At 39.8% G+C, this 20,513-nt stretch overlaps 4 protein-coding genes across 8 annotated transcripts; 1 reads left to right on the top strand and 3 right to left on the bottom strand.

Annotated features, from left to right (window-relative positions):
- Positions 1-180: 180 nt before the first annotated feature.
- Positions 181-3,418, bottom strand: LOC140784229 (uncharacterized). Of its 2 annotated transcripts, none has more exons than XM_073131502.1 (6): positions 2,974-3,418; positions 2,164-2,402; positions 1,808-2,066; positions 959-1,138; positions 680-835; positions 181-589 (listed from the first exon to the last, which is right to left on the bottom strand). In XM_073131502.1, the coding sequence occupies exons 1-6, from the start codon at positions 3,034-3,036 to the stop codon at positions 416-418; spliced, it is 1,071 nt and encodes a 356-aa protein (XP_072987603.1). In that variant the 5' UTR covers positions 3,037-3,418; the 3' UTR covers positions 181-415. The 2 variants fall into 2 exon arrangements, with proteins under 2 accessions (XP_072987603.1, XP_072987604.1); XM_073131503.1 differs by having other exon boundaries at positions 2,164-2,399; positions 2,974-3,415.
- A 1,713-nt stretch (positions 3,419-5,131) lies between these two features.
- On the bottom strand, positions 5,132-9,232 carry LOC140784228 (receptor-like serine/threonine-protein kinase SD1-8). Of its 2 annotated transcripts, none has more exons than XM_073131501.1 (7): positions 7,767-9,232; positions 6,952-7,086; positions 6,662-6,828; positions 6,308-6,518; positions 5,971-6,208; positions 5,744-5,894; positions 5,132-5,602 (listed from the first exon to the last, which is right to left on the bottom strand). In XM_073131501.1, exons 1-7 carry the CDS (start codon positions 9,028-9,030, stop codon positions 5,294-5,296), a joined length of 2,475 nt encoding a protein of 824 aa, XP_072987602.1. In that variant the 5' UTR covers positions 9,031-9,232; the 3' UTR covers positions 5,132-5,293. The 2 variants fall into 2 exon arrangements, with proteins under 2 accessions (XP_072987602.1, XP_072987601.1); XM_073131500.1 differs by having other exon boundaries at positions 6,662-6,834.
- Positions 9,233-9,853: 621 nt separating this feature from the next.
- On the bottom strand, positions 9,854-13,515 carry LOC140784373 (receptor-like serine/threonine-protein kinase SD1-8). Of its 2 annotated transcripts, none has more exons than XM_073131754.1 (7): positions 12,242-13,515; positions 11,551-11,748; positions 11,315-11,472; positions 10,985-11,195; positions 10,657-10,894; positions 10,420-10,570; positions 9,854-10,335 (listed from the first exon to the last, which is right to left on the bottom strand). In XM_073131754.1, the coding sequence occupies exons 1-7, from the start codon at positions 13,041-13,043 to the stop codon at positions 10,045-10,047; spliced, it is 2,049 nt and encodes a 682-aa protein (XP_072987855.1). In that variant the 5' UTR covers positions 13,044-13,515; the 3' UTR covers positions 9,854-10,044. The 2 variants fall into 2 exon arrangements, with proteins under 2 accessions (XP_072987855.1, XP_072987856.1); XM_073131755.1 differs by having other exon boundaries at positions 11,614-11,748; positions 12,242-13,514.
- Positions 13,516-15,119: 1,604 nt separating this feature from the next.
- Positions 15,120-18,837, top strand: LOC140784374 (NAD(P)H dehydrogenase (quinone) FQR1). 2 transcript variants are annotated; one of them, XM_073131756.1, is made up of 4 exons: positions 15,120-15,344; positions 16,974-17,067; positions 17,686-17,948; positions 18,358-18,837. In XM_073131756.1, exons 1-4 carry the CDS (start codon positions 15,322-15,324, stop codon positions 18,587-18,589), a joined length of 612 nt encoding a protein of 203 aa, XP_072987857.1. In that variant the 5' UTR covers positions 15,120-15,321; the 3' UTR covers positions 18,590-18,837. The 2 variants fall into 2 exon arrangements, with proteins under 2 accessions (XP_072987857.1, XP_072987858.1); XM_073131757.1 differs by lacking the exon at positions 15,120-15,344 and adding an exon at positions 15,569-15,587.
- The last annotated feature ends 1,676 nt before the right edge of the window (positions 18,838-20,513 follow it).

The raw sequence follows: 20,513 nt of genomic DNA on the forward strand, positions 1-20,513 counted from the left end.
CCATATAACAATGGCAATAGAATCACATAGACCAAACAAGTTGCTTCCTCTTCAATAAACCATGTGCATCCAGCATGGAAAATGCTACTACAGGTAATGTTGATTTGTAGCATGTTCCACAAAAGTTTACTCTTTCAGGGGAAAAAAAACAAGAGAGTTCTTAAGTCACTATAGCCACAATTATATCTCATCTGCATAAAATTTGCACTAACCAGATAAGAAAGAATGTTTACAAAGTGGATAGAAAAAGAAAAGGAAAACCAAAAGATGGAGACCTTTTGAAGAACCTATTAGGATCTAAGACCTGAATTCCCGGCAAGATTGATGAAAGCTAAATATTGGCTTGTGTGGAAAAAAAAATTAGAAAAAAAGAAAATTCAATAGAATGTTATTTACAGCAACTAACAAAACTGTGTTACATTTGGTAGTCAGCATGCAAGAATTTCTCATACTCTGTTCCATTCAGAGTTTTATAAACAACATCCCAGTTTTCAATCTGATCAGACAATGGTTTCGTGTGGATCTTCACATGATGGCTGGAGAGCTTATGTTTTGGTAATCTTAGGAAATCCAGAACATCCATCAGCTTCTGCAGCAAAAAAAAAAGATGATATAGTTTAGGCTGGCCAGAGTTGAAATGGGTCAACAACACCAATTTAAGATATCGCTGCATGCTTACTTCATGATTGTTGACAAGATCCTCGTAGTAGAAAACAATATGACGAGTGCTCTTGAAATTCTCAAGAGCATCGGTACTCCATTCATCTACATGCTTTAGTTCTGAAATCAAGAAAGTTGTATTTATTGTTGGCTTATATCGAGCAAGGACATTAGCCTGCAAGTAATCAACACATGTACAAAATCACAACCTTGTGATGGATATTCAGCTTACATGCCCCTAAGTAATCAATCATGTCTAAGTGAGACAAGGAATATAGGACAGATTAAAAAGAACAACCTCATCTTTTGAATGCACATGAGCTTTATGGGTTCCATTTAGTTGCTTGGTATTTCGATCATGAGAATTTGCAAGTACGGAGACCAACCGGCGGAGCAGATTTCTTCTAAAGAGGAATATTGCAGTTACTCCCCTTCTATTGAAGTATTCAACTATCTCTTTGTGATGCTGCATGAGACCCTGCAGTTGCCATGTCACTGAAAGATTTTTAGGAAGTACAACCTACCTTACTCAAGCTAAGAAGCATATACTGGCAACAACATACTGGGCACTATATGATCAGGCCTCAAGTAGTGGAAAATCAAACTTCTTATAGACAAAAAAAGGTGTGTGAATTTGCGGAACACATACAGCAATCTAGCAACCTTTTTCCATCTCCTGGTGAAATTCAGATTCCAATAAAGTGGTACACATGGTAGTTTGTTCTCTGTCAATATATGCACTCTGAGTTTCTATAAAATTCTCATTCAGCATGAAGTATTACAATGGCCACTGACAGTTGTAAATGTTCATATGGCTCCACCTGAAATAAGGATCGAGAAGGCCTCCATATCTGAGTCGCAACTCACCAAAATCACCAACCACTTTGCAGGCCTTTGCGAGCCAAGAATATGGATATGATTTAGCAAATAACAGTTTGTATGTCACATTACTAGTTATCTCCGGAAACAAGAAAATATGCGTAACCAGTCTCAGATGTCTGTCATTCTAACTTATGAACAGCTGATATAAGAGTTCAGATATGCTGATTACGTAGTTCTTAATAAAAAAAGAACAGAAATAAAGCTCAAGAACTTCTCATAGATCAGGTACAAATAAGAAAAGGATAACAAAAATATAAAAAATTACCTGATTCAACATCCATTTTAAGCCAATGGCAGCTGTACATTCATTTTTAGAAGCACTACTGTACCAGTCCAGGTTGTAGACTTCATCCAATGTCTTTTTGATTGACGAAATATTACTACGCCTTTCTTTAACAGAGAAGATCTCACCATTGGAGCTAATGTTAACATGACTATTCAGTAGAGTCTCGAACCACCCACTTCCAGACCTCTGCATTGATAATATAGCAAAGAGTCGAACTGGGTTGCATGCACATTCTTTCCTATCAAATAAACCAAAAATAAGTACACAAGAAGCTTAAAACATGAATGAATGAAGCTTAAAAGATGAATAAATTTTTGCCAAGTTATCCTGATTACCTATTATAAGTAGTGGGTTCCGGAAAATGCACATAAGGAATCTCAGACTGTGGAACGCCAGGATCATGACAAGATTTCTCTCCCATCCTCAACTTCATTATGTTGGGATTGCCAATGATTTCTTTTTGCTTCAAACATAGTGAACATATATACATGCCGACAATCATTACCAATGCCAACACAGCCATCCATGATGTCAGTGGATATTTCTTTCTAGGCTTTGTAACAAATGTATCCTGCTGCATAAGAGGGTTTGCGGAACATCAAATGCGTAAGGTTGTGGCATCTACAGAAGTATAAACGCAGTGGATCTAAAAGATCTAAATACACATTACTTGAAATTATCCCTCTAAAGTCTAAACTCTTTCAAGTGTGCCTAGGGTGTTAACTGTAGTACCGAATTATGGGATATAGCTAGGAATCTATCCGTAACATTGTACCACTACATGGACATGAATTTACTAGCCTCTACAGGCTATTTGAATCCAATGCATAATATGAGAGGGAAAAGATTAATTGCAAAGAGAAACTTCACTGAAGCTAAAGGGCAGATTCGACTGATGAAGGAATAAACTGAGATTGGTTTTTCTTCCTTTAATCAATCTCTCAAAATAAGAGTATTTGATTGGAAAGAAAAAGGAAACGAAAGAGAAAGATTAAAGTCATAGCACCAATCAATTTATGTTAGAAAAACAATTGCGAAGTCCAAAAGATCCCAACTTTCGGATCCCACTAAGATTTCCAAAATATTGGTTGGGTTTTTCTCAATCTGATTAAGAAAAGAACTAAGTAGAGACATGAGTATCTCACCTTAGGAAAGACATAGCACTCTTCCATCATCTTTTCCTTCTCCTCTCTTCCTTTTTCTTCCATCCAAGGAAAAGGGGGATGGAAAGTAGCAGGTCTTCGTCCTGCTACTAGTGTCTTCTAATTCTTCTCCTTTCTCTTAACCATACAAGAGAATCAAAAATCGCAAATGGCTTTGATCCTCTTCCTCCTAGAATCCCACAGAGAAGCCAAATCGCCAATCTAGTACCTTCCCGTGTGCCAAGTTTTCTTGCCTATTTATGCCTTCTTTTGACTCTTTTTAGGTAGAAAGATATCTCCTTTTTGTTCTCTTCTTACCCTACGCTTGGATCACAGTGCGTAGTCCCCAACAAACGCATCAAAACTCTTCGGTGGCAGAGAAAGAGAGGAATGGAGAGGAGCGAGAGGAAGAAGGCGATATTATAGGAAGAAAGCTATTCTTATCGGTAGTGTTTAACAGTTTTAACTTTAATTAAACTATTATTTTCGAGATGGTTGGGTTAAATTTGTATCTATCTATCTATCTATCTACGCGATCTTATCCAAACTTGAATCAAATCCGAGTAGCGTAGTCTGATTGCGAAGTCGACTTAGATTGGACTCATTTATTATCATCATCATTCATCATCATCATCATTATTATTGTTGTTATTATTAAGCTGCTCGTTAAAACTCGCATTAGACTCCACCACAAAATAAGCTTGACTCTAGATCCGAAAGAAGCCAAACTTGATCATCGATCCTTGCGCTCGAAGACGCAGTTCCTAACATGTTATTGAAGTAATCTAATTTAACGTAGGATTGCACATCAAGCATAAAAAATTACATTTATTTTTTGTCACAATTAATTGCTCCTTCTTCTTCTTTCTCTCTCTCTCTCTCTCTCTCTCTCTCTCTCTCTCTCTCTCTCTCTCTCTCTCTCTCTCTCTCTCTCTCTTTTAATTTATCTCTTATTATAGACACTTCATTCAAACAAAGTACGACTACATAACTAATCCAAAGGTCGATCTGTATTTTTAAAAAGCAAGACCAACAAGATGAATAAGCTAGAATATTATTAACGCTAGTTGCAGTGGTTGAAAGTTGCATGCTCGTTGAAGAATCCGAATCGCAAAGGGACCTCTCATTGCAAAAGAGAAAGGCAAGTAAGCAGTTTCAATGGATTTGCTAACCAGGCCCGGCCCGGCCCAATTCATACCCATATTAAAGAGAACGGCCCACTTATATTAGGCCTATAATTCCCTGAAAATCTGCCCCAATAAGGTGAAAATCGGATTAGAACTTTGTAACATACCGCTAAATTTGTTAATTAACAATGAGAAGATAGAAGATGTACTTAAGGAAGCGCAACTGACCAAAGAGCTAAGAAGGCACCCAACATCTCTTTGGATGCAGCAGCCCAGAAGGCGGACGAGGTTCCTGTGGTGAAGCTGATTCGCGATAAGCATCACCTCATTCTTGAACTCATCGAGGCCTTGTATTGATGTCTTTGCGAGTACTTCAGCCCCATTACTGACCCTGTACTTACTTAGACAAAGTACGTAATATTAGGACTCGGAATTAATGCACGTTGTTTTTGCCGATCTGAATTAATTAACTAACTAATCTTATAAACTGTGCCAAATCCTCCCTCTCCGATGTCGTTCTCGACCGAGAATCTGGGGCGCCGAAGCCGTTGCTATTATCAGTAGCTAGCCTCTCTTACGACAAGATTTCCACTCTGCATGATTTGTGCTACGGCGTTCTTAAGGCTCGAGCGAACAGGAGGACCAGATGGTCTTCGAATCCTCGTCGGAGATGACGAGAGCTCCGTCGGCAGTGATAGACAAGTCTGCAGTTGGGCCGACGATTCGGATTCCGACGGTTCGCGACCCACACGATGGTCTGGAAGTTCACCGTCGGCGAGTGGTCGGGCCGGCACTAGGATGTCACCGCCAATGGAGGGAGGGCAAGAGATAGTTGCCATGAGGAAGAGAAGGAAAGAAGCTACTGTGAATCTGTGATGATGTCCAGTTAGATGGCTAAAGTCTGGATAACAATAACAATCCTGATGGCTATAGTTTGGATATGGGTATTCATCCGTCGGGCCAGGCCCGGTTTGGGCCCAAAACTTTAGCCTAAAGTCTGCCGACGCCTACTAAAGATTAACACTATTAGAAACTAGAAAAATATCACCCTTTTTTGTTTAACCTTAAACAAATTGTGCACACTCTGATCACCAAAAATATGTATAGAGAAAAAGAAAAAAAAGAAAACAATTAAACTCTACAACAAACATTTCCTTACGAAGATTGAGCGACAATTTGACGTGATTTTTTTTCTGCTATCGGCCTTCGATAACGGTGACAGTCATATTGTTTAACATGACAGAATCTTGCTTGCTTGATGACGACTCTGTCTCAAATGGAGTTCTTCTCGCTGCAAAACCGGGCTGCTTCGGATTTGGCAGTGAAGCACCATTACTTCCTAGCATCAAAACTACTGAAGACATCAAAGGACGGTCTTCTGGGCACTCTTGGACACATAGCAGACCAATTCTAATACATTTTACTACTTCGTTCGATGGAAACGAGTAGTCCATCGCTTCATCCACTAGTTGCAAGCTCTTCTCCTCATTCCATAAGCTCCATATCTGAAGAAAAAGAATACCGCGAATAAATTATTTGGTACTGCATTACATTTATAATGAGTATATGAATATGAAGAACTAGACTTTTTAGAAAAAATATTTAATTTATGGATGGAGTCAAATATGTATTTAATCTATACTTACATGTGTCAGGAGATTTAGGTGGGAGGACTGCACATACACTCCTCTATTCTTTCTTCCACTGATAATTTCTAACACTAAAACTCCAAAGCTGAACACATCAGATTTTACTGAGAAAACTCCATCCATTGCATACTCAGGTGCCATATATCCACTGCAAACCACAAACAAGAAAGTAATTACTATGATTCTTTTAGTACGAAAAAATATTCATATATCACCGTACTTACTATGTGCCAACTATTCTTCGTGTATTTACTTCAGTTTCGTCACCGCCAAATATTCTTGCCATGCCAAAGTCTGAAATTTTGGGATTCATTTCTTGATCGAGAAGAATATTACTGGCCTTCATGTCACGATGAATTATTCGGAATCTTGAATCTTGATGGAGATAAAGAAGCCCTCGAGCAATTCCTTCTATTATACGATAGCGGGTTTGCCAATTCAATAATGCGCTTTTGCTTTTATCTGTTAAGATTCACCGAGTATTAACCCAATTATCATACACAATTATATACGTGTCTAATTAGAAATATATAATTTGAATTCTGAGTGCAAAGGACGAACCAAAGAGAAAAACATCCAAGCTTTTGTTTGCCATGTACTCATATACAAGCATCCTTTCCTCCCCCTGAATACAGCAACCAAGTAGCCTGACAAGATTCCTATGTTGTAATTTGGCTATGAGTATAACCTCATTCTTGAACTCATCAAGACCTTGTATTGAAGTCTTAGCTAGCCTTTTCACAGCTATTGCTTGTCCATCCGCAAGTATACCCTAATAATTAAAACATCAAGTATTTTATAGACATAGTGTCTAACGACGACAACGAAGATGAACTCTGACATCAAATATGTAAAATTAACCTGACATAGGTTAAGTTGTGAAGTTAATTAACATGGAAAAATGGAATCAATCACCTTGTAAACGGGACCAAAGCCACCTTCTCCGAGTTTATTTGCAGCAGAGAAGCCCTCAGTGGCAGTTGCCATTATACCCAGATCAAACAATGGCATCTCCAGATCATGTTCGTGCGTGCTTTCCTCATTTAACTGGTCATTATGGAAGGAAGAGGTCGTCGTCATACCTGGACCTACTTGGGAATGACAAGATTAATATATACAATTACAATCACGAAAAGCATGACTAAATCTATATCTTTCAAACATTTAAAGCTATATATGAACAACTGTTGGAATTGATATTTTACCTGCTCTCCTAACTTTCTTCTTTCTGCAGAGGTAACAACCAGCACATGCTAATAGGAGAGCCAAGAAAGAGAGACTTATTATAATTGCAATAACTGCATGATTACTCTTGTTGTGAGATGAGCTTGTTGTTGAAGCTGTAAACAAAAGCAACCATTACTACTTGCAACAAAATTAACCCTGAAGATTAGATCCATCATATAACTACACAAAATGTGAACATCTTAGATTAATTAATCTATTTACATTTAATTCATTCGCGCCTTAGCTATCGAAGTGATTAATTATATAGCTAAAATCTAAAATCTCACTTTCATGTACAGAGAGAATCATGGGACCCATTCCATATTTCCCTTTCACACTAGCTAGCTCCTAACTTTTATTTATCCTTATCGTCATCATATTGAGTTCGTGTTATCTCCTTAGAATTATTTATGATTGTCGATTCATGATCAAGCATAAATTTATTGAGGCTACCCGTCACAAGTTGGGTTTATTCTGGGAACCAGTAATATTTTATCTATATATCGATATAATTGCCATCACAACGTTAAAAGTAGTCGGCCAGTCAACATCAGATTCTCCAAGAAATTCAACCTTAGACTGCGTCAATGAACTAAAAATCGTCGTTGAAGACGATGAGGTATTCTAAAACCCATGACTACCTTCTGGTCCTTCCAAATTAATCAAAGTGCATGGGCAATAGAATTATAGATCTACTAAACACAGAATTATCGAAGAAATATTTTTTTGTAATCGATCTCCTACCATGAAATTCTATTCATTAAGGTAATAGTAATACATAAACAGTACATACCTAGATCGGCCTTGGCCAGCCGTACGTAGAGGTCCTGCCCGGCTTCGACGTACACCCGGACGTCGGTGAGCTCCGTCACCCACATCACGCACCCAATTCCACTCCCACCACCGCTAACATTAGCACTGGCATAAGCCGTGCAGGAGCAATTCATCAAACACATGACCCTGCACTGATCCAAGCTCATGCTCAAGTTCAAGAAGCAACTCGTCGTGTCCGGCAGCTTCGCGTGGCTCACCGTCGCGAACCCGTCGGTCCCGTTAACACAGTCTAAATTCGTCCTCCTCACGCACCCGTCGGACCCATCCCTGAGCTCCCAATTCTGAGGCGACTTCGGCGTAAAACCCTGCATACAGTTGCAGATCGGAGAATTGTTCGGGTCGCAGACGCCGTATCGGCCGCACGGCGATACGTCGTCGCACGGATCCTTCGGCGCATACCAGAAAATATTCCAGACGCCGGCGGCTTCGAGCCAGAGTGAGCGTTGGAAGACACCAGAGTGGTTAACCACTAGCCTTGATATGATGGACCGGTTCAATATATGGAAGCTGTAGACTATCTCCTCCTCGTTGTTTACAAAGCTAAATTCAAAGCCTTGATAGCTAGTAGTCTCCGGTATGCCGCTGAATTGGAGGCCATCCCATGGTCCGGTCCGCCATATCTTCTCCGTGCCGGCCCATAAGAATATCTCCGGATCGCCGCGGACGTCCATGGCGGCGTAGTACTCGCTCGGTGCCGGGTCGGATTCGCTCTTCCAGGCCGTCAGTCTGCGGTTGAGACCCGTCGTTAGGTTCGCCCCGAACTTCATGCCGGGGAGCAGCGTGTCGGTCGGATAGTCGAAGTCCTGCCATGCGATTTCACCGGCGGCGGTTTCTTGCACCACAAAGTTTCCTGTATCTAAGAGCTTTGCTATTGGTTTTGTCAAGCCTGTGGCTTCTGTGGACCAGATGATGCTGGAATTCTGAGTGGCTATGACCAGGCTGCCATTGGCGGCGATTGATAAGGTTCCGTTGGAGTCGGCGATCGGATTCTGGCGATTGGCGACCCAGACTACCGTCTGGACACTGATCTGGTTGTACCATACTCCGACGTACCGGTTCTTGGAGTTATGAGGACTGAAGAAGCCTAACTTGAAGCTCTGTCCGGAGGATATTAAGGTTTCGCCATCGGCGAGAGGGTTGCCTACTGTGATTGTGTCTCTTGCAGTGGAGAAGGAGAAGAGAGGCAATAGGACAAGGGCTACAAGGATTGGCCTAAGTTTCATCTCTCAGAGTACTAAAACCTTAGCAACTTTCTAGTAGTTTTGTGCTACTGTTTCATGCTGACACATTACACCCAAAAGTTCGAGGTTGAAATTCGATCTGCAGCAATTTATTGTAAACAGACTACTTGGCAAATTGTAATTGACTGGCACACGGAAAAGTTGTAAATTAATTCAAACAGTTCAAGTAGTGCAATTAATTCATAGATCATTCATAGGTGTAAATGGGCCAGATGCGAAAAGTGAGAGTACCAATTCTTGCACTGCATGACCCAGGATATTCTGATAAGAGTGATGCATGGTTAATTAGGTGGCTTGGTTTGGTGGCATAGACCCACAAATTATTTGGATGATCACTGTTTAATAATGATTGAAGTAGATTGAAAGATGGATAGAGCCAGTCGCTGAACCAGAGGCATGCATGAATGAGTTTGCAAAGGGTCATTCAAATCGGCATGCATGACACAACCGGAAGTTGTTTTGCGTTGAAAAGAATTAAATAAAACAAGCTTATTCTGACACCTACTTGATTCCCAACACCTTTCGATCACAGCTCTACTTATCATCTTTTACCTGAGTCCAGAAAGAAATTTTATGTTACTTTCAAAGTCGGGGAAAACTTATGGCTCAGGTGAGCCACAAATCGTAATCACTTGGGAAGAATAGGAACTCCCAACTCTTCATAGCAAATTAGGTGTCTCAACTACTAGATCGTCAACAAAAGTAATTATTCTGTCCAACAATTTTTTTCTGTCTTGACTTTAGCTACGATGTAAGAATTAAATGTTTATACCTTTTATTCTAGGTAAGCTGCGGGTGTCAATGGTGAATTGGAAAGAGTACTATTTCCCATTCTTTTCAAAACAGAGACTAAAACATTGCACTATAGTCTTAAGAGACTACTGACGTCTCCAAATTGAAGTTTAAGCTATCAGAGAATGCTAAATTAGTCTGTTCATATATACCCTCTCCTGGTATGTCTAAACATAAAATTCCTTCTCACATAACGGCTTATATTTATCTGCCCGTTGTGATGGAAATTGTTACATCATTTACACTATGTAATCCTTGTTCATCTGAGAATGCTTTTAATGCCAAAAATCCAGGTCGCTTGGGCTCGGGCACTGATGCTTCATCACTTCCCAGCATTAGAACTGCTGATGAAATTGTTGGCCTGTCTTGGGGGAATTCTTGTACACATAAAAGACCAACTTTTATGCATCTCACGACCTCAGTCACAGAGAAAGAGTAACCCATTGATGGATCGATGAGCTCCAAGCTTTTGCGTCCATTCCAAAGTCTCCACGCCTGCAACAATTTTGATATATAAATCCCCTTCATTTGAAATAAGAGGAGGATTGAACATAACTCTGCAACTAATTATCTACTTACTTTACCAAGAAGGTAGAGATGAGGCTCAGAGAGGTAAACTCCTCTGTTCTTTTGCCCACTTATGATCTCTAATATCAACACCCCAAAGCTGAATACATCTGATTTCACCGAGAAAATCCCATCCATTGCATACTCTGGTGACATATATCCACTGCACAGCAATGATTCATTTGAGCTCATAATTTTTAGAAAATCACATAATTGATGTAAATGTTCGGTAGATGTTTAATTGCTTACTACGTTCCAACTACTTTTTGTGTCCTGGTCATTGTCTCATCTCCTCCAAAAATTCTTGCCATCCCAAAGTCTGAAATTTTCGGATTCATATTCCTATCCAAAAGAATATTACTTGCTTTCAAATCTCTATGAATAATTCTAAATCTCGAGTCTTGGTGAAGGTAGAGAAGCCCTCGAGCAATGCCGTTAATAATCCGATACCGCATTTCCCAGTCCAGTACTGAACTTTTGTCCTTGTCTGACAAAAAATTGGTCGTGGTATGAGTTTTAAGTAAACCTGTGCTAATAGAAAAGAGAACAAAGTAGAAGGAAATTAGCTAGGACTAACCAAAGAGGAAGAAGTCTAAGCTATTGTTTGGCATGTACTCATATACTAACATCCTTTCTTCTCCTTGAATGCAACAACCAAGAATCTGAACAAGATTCCTATGTTGGAGCTTGGCTATCAATGTAACCTCATTCTTGAACTCTTCAGTGCCCTGTAATGAAGTCTTGGCGAGTCTCTTCACAGCTATTTCTTGGCCCTCACTAGTCTCGCCCTACCAGTTATAGCATAAGATTGAGATAATTAGATCCCCCCCAAAAAAAGAGCTTATGTTGTGGTTATACTTCTACGATTAGAATGGTTGTCCAAATGATAGTCTTACTTCTTAATTACCTTGTAAACAGGTCCAAAACCACCCTCTCCTAGCTTATTCCCTGGCGAGAAATTGTTGGTGGCAGCAACTAATTCAGCAAAATCAAACAATGGCATCTCTACATCTTCATTTTCCCTATTACTTTCATGTTCTTGGGTGCTGTGGAAGAAACTGATAGCTAGCATAGAAAATGAGTTGACAAGTTTTTCAGGAAACTGAATACTAATTAAATTTTTTTTAATGGAAAATGAAGTACCCTGTTTGTTAAGAAGAACAAGGAAGCCGATGCTTGCTTTAGAATGAAGAAGTGTAATTGTACCTCTTTTTCTTTCTCTCCTCCTCCTCCAAATGAACCAAGCCACGATAGCACAGAGAAGGAGCCCAAAAGTTAGGCATGCAGAAGCAATGGCCCTGAATTTTCTCTTGGTGGACTCTTCAGAAGTTGACGAGGAAGCTGTCGAGAACACCAAAATAGAAACTAAGTTGCTGCAATGACCACCACCAACTAGTAGAATTAAATATGCAATTTAATAGGAAGTGCTATGGAGTTATTCTATTCCAAAGGCTATTTTTTCTAACTCGTACCATTTCCTTCTTTTTTTATCCTTCGTTGGATGCTATTAGAACCACTAGTAGCAGCAGATTAGAATACAAGATAAATTAAGGCATGGTTTGCTCAACAATTCCGGTCAGTATGATCTGTTTACAAAACGGCATGATGTTCACAGTTGACTAGCAAAATTAAGAACCGTTTATCCTTTTTCGTTCCGTTCAGTCAGGTCAATCAAAACCATCTTATTCAGTCATGCAATCATGACACTTTCATACTCCTAATCACCCTATCAAAAGATCGAAATAAGCTTAAACACATGATAATCCTGCATGAGATTAAACGCATGCGTGCTAATTAATGATCTCCAATGGAACAGTAGTAATTAAGGACGTACCAAAATCTGCTGCTGCTAACCTAACATAGAGATCCTGCCCAGCATCCACAAAGAGTTCAAGATTAACCAGCTGATCGACCCAAATGATGCAGCCGCTCCCCCCGCCGCGCACATCAGCATTCGCGTACGCCGTGCACGAGCAATTCATCAAACACCGATTTCTGCACTCCTCCAACCCGACATCCATGTCGACCGTCGCGTTTGACGTGTCGGGAAGCTGCACATTGCTCACCTTCATGAACAAGTCGGTCCCGTTCCGGCAATCCAACGCCGTCTTCCTCATACACCCAGTCGATGCGTCCCTCAACGCCCAGTCTGCCGGCGACTTAGGCTCGAAACCGTGCAAACAACTACAAATCGGTGACGCATTCGAGTTGCAGACACCGTATGGCCCGCATGTAGAGTATCCCTGGCATGACCCATCCGGAGCATTCCAAAACAAGCTCCATGAGCCATAGCTGTCGATCCACACGTAGCGCTGCACTTTGCCGGTGGCGTTGATGACTAGCCTTGTTAAAAATGGTTTGTTGGGCAGATCATAGGAGTAATAAACCGCATCTTTGTTGTTGATGAACGTGAAGGTGAAGCCACTAAAATTCATCATCTCAGGGATTCCACTGAACTCAATCCCGTTCCATGTACCGGACCGCCACTTCTGGCCCGAGTCACTGAGCAAGGAAATTTGTGGGTCACCTTGGATGTCCATGGTGACGGTGTAGTCACCTATAGATGGATCAACGTCACTCTTCCAACAAGTGAGGTTGCGATTTAAGTTGCTTGTTAGATTCCACCCTAGCTTCATGCCCGGTAGTAACGTGTCGGTGGGGTCGTCGAAGCTTTGCCATGCAAAGCTATTCTGGTCACCACCACCTGCAGTGGCTTCTTGCACTACAAAATTGGCTGTCTCTAGTAGTGTGGCTCTTGGATTGGTTAGATTTGTTGGCGTCGATGACCAGAGCGTGATAGCCGAGCTATTGTTGTCGTTGATGAGGAGAGTCCCGTTGACGGTGAGCCGGAGTACGCCATTGTGGCCGATGATCGGGTTTTGGCGATTGGCGACCCAGACAATGGTTTGTATTGATATGTTGTGATACCATATCCCGACGTAGCGGCGGGTGGAGGTAGAGGGGCTGAAGAAGCCCAAGGAGAAGGTTCCGCCGGCGGAGACCAGGATTTCGCCGTCGGGGAGGGGTTGGGTTGGGGTTATAGTGTCCCTTGTTGCTAGCGATTCATGACCGAGGAGAGTGAAGAGAAGAGTTACAAAGAATGGAGTTATGATGGCTAGTTTCTTCATATTGAAAGATGCATGGATTGGAGATGGATTGGAATATATCATTAAGTGCTTTGCGTGTCTCTTAAATCGGAAGTTCCTAACACCATTTCTCTATCACATAACTTCTTATTTGTATATGTCAACGATTTGTTGTTTGACATTGTCTACAGCTCATTTTGTCAAAATTGGCTGCGAGTGGAAAAGTTGACCATCCCTATAATTCAGTATATCTCGAAGGTCTCGGGTTCCATTTGGAATTCAATTTTCTTTTTCTTACCCAACATTTTCGAATAATTAAGTGGAAGAATATGAATCTCGATTATATCGTGCCTGGTTTTCGCACTATAATAAAAATACTGAATGATAAGATCAAGGCTAGAGCCCAATTAGAGGCCCATGGCCTGGATAAAACCCCAATTCATGATTGATGCTCCTAAAAGTCGAACAAAGAGCCAGAGAGGCCTTCGAGTGTTGTGATCCAAGCTTTTTTTTTTTTTTAAAAATTCCCACTAGAATAGAGTGCATTATCAAACACGCAAGAACAATTGCATATGATAGCAAAGGGAGACATCCTTAACTTTATATTTAGCAAAAGATGCAAAGAATTGCAAACCAACATCCCCTATACAGCAAAAAGAAATTGCCCTAGAGATCAAGATGGAATTGGTGGGTATGCAATCATATCCATAGTACATGAGTAATAAACTTAATGGAAAACATATTTGACCAAAAAATTTCCGTGCTTTATATAATACTTAAGCTTAAAAGGATGTTCTTTTACCATTCATATGCTATATTTCTTACCAAACGACATGCCTCCTAAATTTGTAATTTATAGTCTATATTCTATACAAAATAGTTTTATATATATTACTTGCACTCAATCATTATTATTATCCTCTGTTCTGTTTTGTGAGCCTAAAACTCTCTCTTGCTTGCTGAGACATTAAGGCCTGCTAGGCTGTATATTTGCATGTATCTTTCAAGGGACCACGAACTATTCTTAATATCACATCACCGTGATAAATAATATAAAGATGTTCACAATTGAATTGGTGTACAAGCATGCATTAAGACTCACTTAATGAAATATTAGGCAAACAAATCTAACAACTCTAAGGAGATCAAGTGAGGTGAATCATAGTACGGTGGTGTTGCTTAGTGTTCAAGCCTGATGACAAGCTAAGTGGGGCTCATTATGAGCTGGTTCGACCAAAGATTGAAACGTGACTTAGTTCACAACTCACGAGTCAATCTTTCCTCCTAAACCGTGGTCGTCTTGCTTTCTTAAAATCATGGAATAAAATCAGAAGAAAGAGTATAATGGACTCCTATTGCGACTGAGATACTTGAATGTGATTCTTTAAAGTTTATATGATAAATTAAACTAATATGAATTCAATTCCTCCTTCCTGAATCTGAGACGATCTTTTCAGAGCAAGCAATGGTAGGTAGGGGTGATGCATCTATGATGTGAGACATAGCTGATGATGGTTGGCATCAACATCAAGAAAGAAATCCACGCACTAATTTCTAATTAATTAACCATGATAATTAGGTTTTAGGGAATACTGAAGCTTCTAGAAGCCTTTCTGAAACTAAACTAGTTACGAAGGTCAAACCAGACCTCCTTATTATAAATCGCACCAACCCTTTCCGTTCCCTCGAAAAGGTAACGGAAAAAAAAAAAAAGAAAAACAGATAGAGCTTCTTTTCTGCTCTCTCTCTCTCTCTCTCTCTCTCTCTCTCTCTCTCTCTCAAATTTTTCGACCCCGACCGAGCGATCGAAGCTCCAAAATCTTCATTAATGGCGACCAAACTCTATATTGTGTAAGCAATTCCCAATACCCATCTCTTAAATCTCTCTCTCTTCTGATCTCTCTCAACTTCCCTGGGCCTTTCCGCGTGATGCTTCATGGAGTAAATAACTTATTTACGCTTCTTAAGTGTTGATTTAACGAATTGATATCTGGATTAGTGCAATTGGTTGTGTCTAGGGTATGTCGATCGATATCTACCTTTGTTGTTTGGATTAATCCAGGGGTACCTGATTTTCTCTGAGTTTTCATAGAGGTATTTTCGAAGTCATTCCGCAGTTAATTTTAAAGGAAAATACAAATTACTGGGATGCTCTTTTCCTTCAAGTTATTATTTTGACTTGCACGTGTAATTTTCTGATGCTTTTTAAGAGATGGAAACTATAATTTGCTTTGAAATTTTCAAATTTTTATTCTAATTCCAGCACATTGTGCTTGGAGAACCCCACTACTGCGAACTAATCAATAAAGAATTCGACAAAGGGAAGAAAAGATGAAATCCGAATCTTTTTTTACTTTTAACTTTATTTGATTTAGTTGTTTAGATATGTTGGGTATTGAAGCACAAGGTGTCAAGGTCTCCATCAGAATGGTAGGTTTATGCTTCTTACTAATTGATCTTCTGGATGGTCTATGACTTAGTGGTAGGGCCTTTCTTTGTTGTCCGCTCTGTATTTGCCTTCCATTAGAGGAGTTGAGATTGCTCGTGCATGTCATTAGTTTATATTGCTCATGCATGTCATTTTTTAAATGATGTTGATCTCCTACCAGAAATCTCCTATCTCACTGCTTTCTAGCGTCATATTATCCCTATGAATATCCTTCTGTTTTCCAGTATTGATATTTCAAAGCCATTTCAATCATTTCTGTTTCGTAGTTGGATGATTTAAAACACCGAGTTTGTTTTTCCATATGTTCTCATTATAAACAAACACTGCACACCTGTTGATGCAATATCATTTTTATTAACTAATGGACCATAAGAATTATATCTTTTAGGAACATAAACTTTCTAACAAATATAGTTGATGGGCTTTTCCTCTTCTTTCTTCTATTAGTTTACTGCAGATCATTTGTAGAAAGGAGAGCATGTGCAACTTTGCTCTAATATAAGCATTTTCACTTCTTCTCTTTCTTCAATTGACTAGCAAAATTTGCATGCCTTTGTTCTTTGAGTATGCCCCTAAAATTTAACCACGTATCTTTTACCATCTCTTGCAGTTAAGCCAAGATGCAGCATCCTAGCTTTCTTTTTGACAATGTTTACTGAGACGCAGATCGAAAATGTTAATTAACTTTAAACCTGAATTGGATCTTTCACTTTACTTTGCTTTTCTTATACCAAGCTTAAAATGAATTGATTGATCAGCTTCACTCTTAAAGGGAAATTTCCTATTTTGTGTATCTGATTTTGTTCATATTATTCATTGTTTGATGTCACTATCTTGTCTATTATATATTATGTCCACTCATGCCGCACATGCTACTCAAGTCATGGAGATAATCTGAAAGCAAGAAAATCAGTCATCATGATGTTGTGTTAAAAGGATTTATTGTTTTCCTTGCAATGTACTCATCCTTATTTGTTATTGAAAGATTTCTCCATTGGAATAATATGTATTGATTACTAATGCTTCTACAGGTACTACTCTATGTATGGGCATGTTGAGAAATTAGCAGAAGAGATAAAGAAAGGTGCCTTATCTGTTGAAGGAGTTGAAGCTAAACTGTGGCAGGTTTGACCTTTCATCTCTGGTGATATTATATTAATGCCATTTCAGGATTTCATATGCTGATGGGCATTTTAGCACCAATTGCTATGCCTTTCCAAGAAGAAGAAACTTCTCTAACATATAGAGATCATTATATAAACTGTACTCTTTTGATAGGAAATGAGCATTGCATCTGAATGCTGAAGATGTGCTTTTATTTCTATTCTCATTCACACTTGATAATCTCATCTAGTACTGCTTGTGTGGTGATTGATTAATTTTCTACGAAGAGCTTAGTTCTACCTATTGGAGGACTTGCATCGGAATCTGTTTGACTTCATAATGCCAGATAACAGAAAAGGGTTCTGAGTTGTAAGATTATTGTGCTTCAGGTGTAGATTATTAAGAAGTGATTGCAGCTCTATATCCTGCTAGTGACTGAAGGTTCTTAACTGTCTTGCTGCCCTGGAACTGCATAAAATGGAATGAAAATTATCATATTGGTTTCCTCTTCCATCTGTTTTCCCTTTTTGGTTTTAAAAAGATTTGGAACTCGATTGTGCATTAGCCATTCCGAAGTTCAATGAAGTGCATAGCTTTTGAGCATCTCCTTTTACTGAAATCTCAACTTTGGTTGAGCAGGTACCTGAAACACTCCAAGTTGAAGTTCTTGCAAAGATGAGTGCACCTCCTAAGAGTGAGACACCCATTATCACACCAAATGAACTTGCTGAGGCTGATGGGCTCCTGTTTGGGTTTCCAACTAGGTTTGGTATGATGGCTGCGCAATTCAAAGCATTTCTTGATGCAACTGGTGGCCTCTGGAGAACCCAGCAGCTTGCTGGCAAGCCTGCTGGAATTTTCTATAGCACTGGTTCACAAGGCGGTGGACAAGAGACTACCCCGTAAGTTATTTTTGCATTTAATTACATAAGTTTTCATATGAAATTGCTTAACTTTCTTTCAGTTGAACAATGTTATAAACTTACAAATAACTCATATATATTCACATGATAATCACTCTATAGAGTAAAACTAGATTCTTTTTCGAGCAACTGGATGAATATTAATATCTTATCTAAAAACCAAGTTTCACATTGTGCTGAGCTACTTCTCTTCTGTGATTTCCATCCTCCGCCCTTATTGGTTGACAATGGAAACCTCAACTTGAGAGTTTGGACAATTTTAAAATTGTTTTCAATGAGGACTAACCGATAATGAGGATTTCAATATTCTCAACTTGCAGGTCTGTGTGTAGTTAGCTGACCTATTATGATCTTAAAAAATAACTGATCGCCAGTATATTTTCTTTAGGTTGACAGCCATTACTCAATTGGCTCATCACGGAATGATCTTTGTGCCCATTGGTTACACTTTTGGAGCTGGGATGTTCGAAATGGATAAAGTGAAGGGAGGCAGTCCTTATGGTGCCGGTACTTTTGCTGGTGATGGTTCAAGATTGCCAACTGAGCTTGAACTGGAGCAAGCCTTCCATCAGGGCAAATACTTTGCTTCCATTGCGAAAAAGCTCAAGGGATCTGCCTGACCTACTTTTCATAACAAAGTCATTTATATTTCTACCTACCTTTGGTACAGTCTCCTTGTTCTGCCATTTCGTGGTGTGTCATGGTAATTGTGTAGTAATTGTGGGGCTTCGTATATTCTGGAACCAGTGAGGTTTGATATTTAAGTTGCCTTAATACATAGGTTGATATATAAAGTTTGTTCTTATGTTATTGTTGTATAAAACTATTGGATTACTCCTCAATATTTAAGATGCTTGACTTAGTAGTATATTCCAGACTTGCCAAAAATCCGTCCCTATCTCAAGGGCGTATCCATATTCCACATGAATAAAACTAGTTTTTCCTTTTCCCCGGCCTAGAAGTGATTCTCCCCTCTGTTGGTTTCTTTCGCTCTCCCTCCCTTAGGCAATGGGCAAGGGGAAGGGAGAACTCTTATTTTTCTATTCCCCTTTTTCTTTTTCTTCCTCCTCTTCCTTTTACCCTTGAGGTGTCTTTCCTCTCAGCATGCTGTCGTCGCCCCTCACCGTGCCCACCACCGTTGCTTCCCAAAATCACTTCTCACCGCCGCAAGAAACCCCCTCAAAGCTGCTGCCATTGTTTCCTTCCTCGTCGCCGCTCTTCTTTGAGATCTTCTCCCCACCTTCACCGGATCGAAGGTCGTTGCCCTTGCCCTTCACTACTCCCATCGCCAGATCTGACCACATTGCCCCTTCCATCTCCTTTACCTCTCGAAGGATAGGTTCAATCAAGTCATTTCCACATCCCCCTCCCTTTCCCCCTTCTTTGCGTTAATTGGTTGTTGCGGTAGCACTATCACTGACCTCTTTGGACCCCATCTATCTTTTGGCATCACCGGCATGCCAAGTTGGTGTGGCTACTTTGGATTAGGAAAGGGTCCAAGACCCTTCCATAGTAGTAGCCTATGCTTGTCGGCATCTATATTTCCAATGACCTTCTAACGTTGTTTGGTCCTAGATGTCGTGCTTTTTGAGGTCCATAGTTGTGTTATTTTATTTTGCCCTTGTAAATTTAGAGGGTTGTACAATTTTTTTCTTTAACTTGTTTTAGGTGGGTGATTTTCGATGTTATTACCTTAGAGAATTTTTAGACCCGCTGACTCGAGGCTTTTTGCTCCCGAGAATTTTTTGGGTTATTTTTTTATTTAAATTTTCTATCGTGTTATGGGCTTGATGCTTTATTTTAAAATGTTGTACTGTCTATTATAGGCAAAATATATGGCTTGTATCAAAGAGTCATTGCTCTATTCTTTCTCTGTGTGTACTAAGCTCTACTGATGTAACTCTTGGAAATTAATAAATTAACATGCAGGGCTTTCTCTCTAAAAAAAAATAAATCTTACAGTAAAGGTTTCGGCTCTGAGGACAACCTTACAGTAAGGTTTCGGCTCTATGGAATTTGCTTCAGGAGTGGAGGCTTTTTGTTGCTTGCATTGATTAGGCTCATTGGATGGGGCTCATATCGGGCTTAGCTTTTGGCCCATGAGGAAACGATTGAGTAACAGTCGGCTCGCTTTTTGGGCTTGCCTTTGGTTATCAGGCGTAAATGGGCCTCAAAATTATGGGCTTCTGTGGTCTTTAGAAATTTAACCAAGGCCAGAACATTCTTGAAATTTGCAAAAGCCCAACATATTTAGATAAATCCTAACATATGATAAAGTTTCACACTATGCAGTACCAGAAAAAAAGTCAATTCTCTGTGGTATGCAGACAAATCCATATGCCCTGCACCCAGAGCCCTTCAATGAGTGCAGGTAAGACCAAAGGAATGTACTTATATCTTTGTCCACAATTGTTTGGAGTAGCAGATCCAGGCAGTGGACATTTACAAGGTAATGTGATAATGATTAGGTATTTACTCCTGAAATTTATATGGATCCTCAAGGTTTCATCTATCCACTTGTTAGTGCTACAGATCCCTAGAACA

The sequence above is a fragment of the Typha latifolia genome, chromosome 3 (assembly GCF_019914945.1).
Source record: "Typha latifolia isolate L0001 chromosome 3, TyphaL0001v2, whole genome shotgun sequence".
Taxonomy (NCBI): Eukaryota; Viridiplantae; Streptophyta; class Magnoliopsida; order Poales; family Typhaceae; genus Typha; species Typha latifolia.

Coding starts and splice junctions, on each gene's coding strand:
- LOC140784229 (XM_073131502.1), bottom strand. CDS start 3,036: ATGGAAGAAAAAGGAAGAGAGGAGAAGGAAAAGATGATGGAAGAGTGC. Junction 2,403..2,973: donor AGTGCTATGTCTTTCCTAAG/GTGAGATACTCA, acceptor CCTCTTATGCAG/CAGGATACATTTGTTACAAA. Junction 2,067..2,163: donor GAACCCACTACTTATAATAG/GTAATCAGGATA, acceptor TTTATTTGATAG/GAAAGAATGTGCATGCAACC.
- LOC140784228 (XM_073131500.1), bottom strand. CDS start 9,030: ATGAAACTTAGGCCAATCCTTGTAGCCCTTGTCCTATTGCCTCTCTTC. Junction 7,087..7,766: donor GCTGGCCAAGGCCGATCTAG/GTATGTACTGTT, acceptor TTTTGTTTACAG/CTTCAACAACAAGCTCATCT. Junction 6,209..6,307: donor CTTGGATGTTTTTCTCTTTG/GTTCGTCCTTTG, acceptor GAATCTTAACAG/ATAAAAGCAAAAGCGCATTA.
- LOC140784373 (XM_073131754.1), bottom strand. CDS start 13,043: ATGAAGCTAGGGTGGAATCTAACAAGCAACTTAAATCGCAACCTCACT. Junction 11,473..11,550: donor TGTTCTTCTTAACAAACAGG/GTACTTCATTTT, acceptor TTTCTATGCTAG/CTATCAGTTTCTTCCACAGC. Junction 10,895..10,984: donor CTTAGACTTCTTCCTCTTTG/GTTAGTCCTAGC, acceptor ATTTTTTGTCAG/ACAAGGACAAAAGTTCAGTA.
- LOC140784374 (XM_073131756.1), top strand. CDS start 15,322: ATGGCGACCAAACTCTATATTGT. Junction 15,345..16,973: donor GCGACCAAACTCTATATTGT/GTAAGCAATTCC, acceptor ATGCTTCTACAG/GTACTACTCTATGTATGGGC. Junction 17,949..18,357: donor GGTGGACAAGAGACTACCCC/GTAAGTTATTTT, acceptor TATTTTCTTTAG/GTTGACAGCCATTACTCAAT.